General features: G+C 47.3%; 1 protein-coding gene across 1 annotated transcript; it reads left to right on the top strand.

The window, feature by feature from the left end:
- Positions 1–931: 931 nt before the first annotated feature.
- On the top strand, positions 932–3,964 carry LOC125551577 (Lactoylglutathione lyase / glyoxalase I family protein). Its single transcript, XM_048714831.2, has 4 exons — positions 932–1,198; positions 2,152–2,241; positions 2,321–2,524; positions 3,553–3,964. Exons 1-4 carry the CDS (start codon positions 1,021–1,023, stop codon positions 3,639–3,641), a joined length of 561 nt encoding a protein of 186 aa, XP_048570788.2. The 5' UTR covers positions 932–1,020; the 3' UTR covers positions 3,642–3,964.
- The last annotated feature ends 1,267 nt before the right edge of the window (positions 3,965–5,231 follow it).

The raw sequence follows: 5,231 nt of genomic DNA, 5'->3' as shown, positions 1-5,231 counted from the left end.
ACTCCAGTGCTTTTCAAATCTAAGTGAATCGTCCTCCACTACTTTCCTGCCCAAATTTTATTTCTCTTATGAACATTGCTAGTGGCCTAGTTAGTTCCTATCAGGAAGGGCATTTGGAAGTCGAGGCTATAGGGAGAGGGGCGCCAGAGAGGTGAATAGAGAGATGGTGCTGGGGTGGTCGGGGGAGGGGCGTGTTGGGGTGGGTCGAGAGAGAGAGAGATTTGGAGAGAAAAATGAAAAATGGGCGAAAGATGGGCTGTTTTTTTTGTTTTTTCATATGTGCTAGGCTTTCTCCTTTTTTTTCCTCGTAGGGTTAGTGAAAGAGCTCGAGAGGTGAAGGCAAACATACGATGACCAACTCCTCTTTAATAGTAAAAAATTTAGTTGGCTAAAATCTGGCTCGAGATTGAATCAAAATCACTACAAGCCGAATATGAGCCACATGTTCAATTTTTTTTTGCGGAAATAAACTCCAATCCATTAAACCAACTCCAGCATACACCCCTGACAATGAATGAAATTGCAAGTAGGTCCTTGGGGCACAAGTCTACTTCCACCTCCGGTATCTCAAGTCAATTTGAGCTCGTTCTAAGCCGAGTTTAGTCTAGATTGTTCAAAACTCATTTGCCCCTCTAGGTTAGACAATTGAATAACCTCCATGAGCACAATGTCAATATAAACGGATAAACTATTTTTTTGCGAGGGAAACGGATAAACTAATTGTGTAGAGGAATAGTTTAAATCACATGAGGAAATAAATTTGAAAGAAATGTTAAAAGGAAAATAGGAAAATGATCATTGTCCTACTATTTGCCGGCATCATGAAATTCAAGGAATGGTTCTTTTGGAGAGAAAAGAAGAAATTTGAGGCGTGCAATTAATCCCATCGGCACCAAAAAAATAACCAGAAAAAAACCTGAAAGAGACAGTAAAAGGTGAGAAGGCTGGAGCCACACAAAAATACAGGCCCAGAAAGCCCACGCACGGAGCCGAATCGGAGTTGTTCTTGGGAAGGCCACAATGGCGATGAGGTACCTCTCTTCTCTCCCTCTCCTCTCCGCATCCGGCTCCGGAAAGGCCTGCGCTGCGGTCAGAACGCATCACACTCCCTCTGCTGCCGCACACCGCCGGATCCGGACTCACATGTCGGTGGCCACCGGCGGTGAGCAGGCCCTGACGGCCAAGGAGCAGTCCCAGGGTAAGTTTTTTATGTTCCTATCGTAGTACTTTTGTTTTTTGGTTCCTATCTAGTACTGATAGCACATCGGTGTAGACGAGATGTGCTTTAGGCTGTATGGAGTGCAAAGATTGTTTCTTTAGTATTTAATTTCTGCGTTACTGAATCTGCGGAGTGAAAACATTGGCGACGTTTGGTCGTGGAGGAAAAATGTTTTGCTGCCTCAGTTTGGGCCTGGACTGTCCAAGAAATTCTCTCTCTGCAATTACACCGATACGACTAGTACTAGTTAGATCAGTACCATGGTCTAGAAGAATTTAGATCTAGTTTTAGTTAGTACTAATTCTAAAGTTGCAGATCCAATCACAGAGGCTACCTGTGTTTGCATTTTTCAATGGAGGTTCTGAGGAGCAGTTGAGAGTAGTGTATACAAAGACACAAGCAACAGCTTTAGAATTAGTTCTCTGAAAGGAGCAGTATATCAATATGTTAGGCATTAAAACCTGAACTATGGCATGTCTTTAGTAGCTGGTACTGAAGTAGCAAAACTGGAACTAGCCAGATTTTTGGCTTAACAATCAAAGCTAGCCAGGGTTGCTGACGAGGCCAACCTTGGTCGATATTTGCATTCACGGTGTTCATTTTTTCTGAAATTATGGGTGCTCACTAGAATTTGCTTGCATGTCATAGAGTAATATGTTAGTACATGCAGCATCAAAATATAAGTGGCAGGTAGGTCTTGATCTCTATGTGCAAGGAAAATTACCAAGAGCTTAATTTGCATGATGTCATAAGAGTACTCTGCATTCCTATCGTTGATAAGCAAGTTTTTGTGTCAATGTCATTTCTTGTTTCATAAGACTTAGAAAGGCTGGGTTCCATTACCTCAAGATAACAGAGCAACACATTTTGGGTCAAAGTTCCATAATTATTCCTTAGTGTCTGAATGAAATCATTTCTGATGTCAAATGCAGAACCTGACTATGGAGTTGTTAGTATGCACCATGTTGGAATACTATGTGAAAATCTTGAAAGGTCGATGGCATTCTACCAGGACCTCCTTGGTGAGTTACCTGTGAGTTGTATATGTTTCACATGTATATGCACTGCTTATAAAGTAAAATGATACTGTTGATCATTCAGGTCTTAAGGTGAATCCTGCTAGGCCAAATGACAAGCTTCCGTACAGAGGTGCTTGGCTCTGGGTTGGTTCTGAGATGATCCACTTGATGGAGCTGCCAAATCCGGATCCACTGACAGGACGCCCAGAGCATGGCGGGCGTGATCGTCATACCTGTATAGCAATCAGAGATGTCTTGAAGTTGAAAGAAATCTTTGGCAAAGCTGGTATATCTGAATTCCAACTCTATTTTTTTCTGCTGTGTACATCAGACACTGGCTACAGTGTGCACATACCTTTTTCCTCTACTTGCCACCAACAACGGTAACCGCTAGTAGAGCATTTAACCTTACATTACTGCGGTGAGTAGCACAAAGTTTCAACAATTCAACAACTAAACACACAAGCTCCAAAAGGATCTGTATACTTACTCATGGATAAAAAAAATACTCCCTCCGATTCGTGTTACTTGTCACCCACTTATTACAACTTTAGTATAAAGTTGTATTAAGTGAGCGACAAGTAATATGGATCGGAGGGAGTATTAAATTCTAAGGTGACCCCACGAAAACCCATGGATTGGTAGTACAAGTACTAAAAATCGAACTTATAAAACTGCAGGATGGCGTTTGCCTTGGTAGATATGGTTGCAGAGATATACATATTCATTGTTTCAACTGTATCTGTAAATTACTGTTAATAGAGTGAAGTTATCCATAGTATGTTATGGTTATGGTTCTGCCTAAATTTGTAACTGTTGCCGTAGTCAGGCTATTTGTGTGACAGACATGGCAATCAAAACCTCTGAGGGTAAAGTTATAGGTGTCTTGACTCTGGAAAAACCTGTCCTGGGTTTAAAATAACCATTCTGTAGAAATTGTTGCAAGGTGTCAAAAGGGCGGTCTGATGTTATAGTTGATTCAACACTTGAACAGTGATGTTCATCAGATAATCTTTTAAAAGACTGGTCAATTGATTTCTAAGAATCTCGAGCATATTACGTCCACATGACTGTAGCACCCACATTCCCATCTCTTTGACATGAGAACAAAAAGACTCACTGTTCCATGTTTTATGTTAGAACTTAATTCTCTTAGTTGATATTACCACGTCACCTACTATGACTTTATAATGTTAATTAGTATGCATTTACTTTTGCAATTCATTATGCTGGATTCTAATTAGCCTCACCAAATTTCTCTATCATCCATTGTCCGACAACACAATGACCTTCTATGCCTTCACCGTGATGCAGGAATCAGCTACACGCTCAGCAAATCCGGGCGACCAGCAATCTTTGCACGAGACCCGGATGGAAATGCGTTGGAATTTACACAAGTGTAGCAAGTGAGAGTCAGATTTCCACCTAGAACACACCTCACAGAATGGTGCTTGTAAGATTACTGTACCCAAGACCTTGTTGCAGGTCTTGCTGTCTAGCAAACAAGATCTGGCTGGGGCAATTCTGCTTGTGCCTTGTACATACCAGTCAAGAAATGGAGATGTATCTATCACATGATCATAGACTGGCGCTTAAAATGTTAGCCAATTTGGTCTGTAGTAGTGATTGAGTATTACTCAATGACATGGGTATGGACAAATGAATATTGTAAATTCCTTCCACATTATGATACTTATATCAGACTTGAATGCGCTACGTTTTCTGATATCAGTGTCAGTGCCTTCTAAATATCTCTTGGAACAAGCATGAAAAAAAAATAGTCCTAATCCCATCCGAAAGCTGTATGTTCTGAACTGGGATTCTTCCTATGCTTTCATGGAAGATGAGTAGTTCATCACATTACAGAAGCCCGCGTTTTGACATGGTGAACAGACCCCTAGAGGAATGTAACGCTGGGGTGGCCGCCATGGAGGAGGTCGTGAGCAATCCTGTCTCGCTCCTTGTCGGCTGCTGCGGACAGCACTGGATTGGCAGCGGCGACCACGTCGGCATCGTCCTGCTGGGAGAGTTCGGACTGGATGTCGGCGTCGAACTCCTCGCCGCTGCGTTCGCAGAAGTTGTGCAGCACGCAGCAGGCGCCGATCATGTTGTGGAGGTCCGGCAGCTTGGGCTCCGTGCGGCGCTGCAGGCAGCGCCACCGCCCCTTGAGCCTCTGGAAGGCGCCCTGTGCTGCTGCGCGCGCGGCGGCGATGCGCTCGTTGAAGGCGTGCTGCGCCCATGTCAGGTTCTGGTGCGCGTACGGCACGAGCATCCAGTCCGTGAGCGGGTAGCTCGCGCCGCCCACCAGCCGGCACTGGTCGTCTCCGAGCATGCCGGTCTCGCAGCGGGAGTGCAGCGCGGACCTCTCGAGCACGGCGGCGTCGGACAGCGAGCCAGGGAGGCCGATGCACACGTCCGTGAAGGCGCCGTCAGCGTCCACGACGGCCTGCACGGCGACGGAGTAGGAGGCCTTGTTGTTCCGCTCCGTGAGGCGGCGGTTGTAGTACTCGGCCACGTCGTCCTTGGGTGGGCCGATGGGGATGTGGTCGGTGTAGACGGAGCCGACGACGCCGGGGATCCCGGACAGGGCCTGGAACCTGGCGGCGGGGGATTCCAGTGGCCAGCGGACGGCCTTGGGCAGGAGAACGGCGGTGAGGGCGGCGCAGACCTGGAGGACGATGTTATGGCAGGTGGAGATGCCGAGGCCGAAGCGACGGGAGACCTCGCGGAGGGGCTCCCCGGTGGCGAGGCGCCAGAGGCAGACCGCGACGCGCTGGTGCACGGGTATGGCAGCACGCAGCGCGGTGTCCTCCTTGGCGACGGCGGCGCTGAGCTCGTCGCAGAGCGCGTCGAAGGTGGCGCGCGACATGCGGAAGGCCTGGCGGAAATCGGCGTCCGGGCACGCCGGGCCGCTGAGGCGGTCCCACCACTCCGTGCTCCGCTCCCTCACCCACACCCGCCGGCCCCCGCTCCTTGCCGCTGGCGCAGCGTCG

Source organism: Triticum urartu, chromosome 1A, assembly GCF_056163025.1.
Source record: "Triticum urartu cultivar PI428250 chromosome 1A, HENAU_Tu73, whole genome shotgun sequence".
Classification (NCBI taxonomy): Eukaryota; Viridiplantae; Streptophyta; class Magnoliopsida; order Poales; family Poaceae; genus Triticum; species Triticum urartu.
Note: the sequence above shows the minus strand (reverse complement) of the source record. Positions and strands in the feature narration are given on the sequence as shown.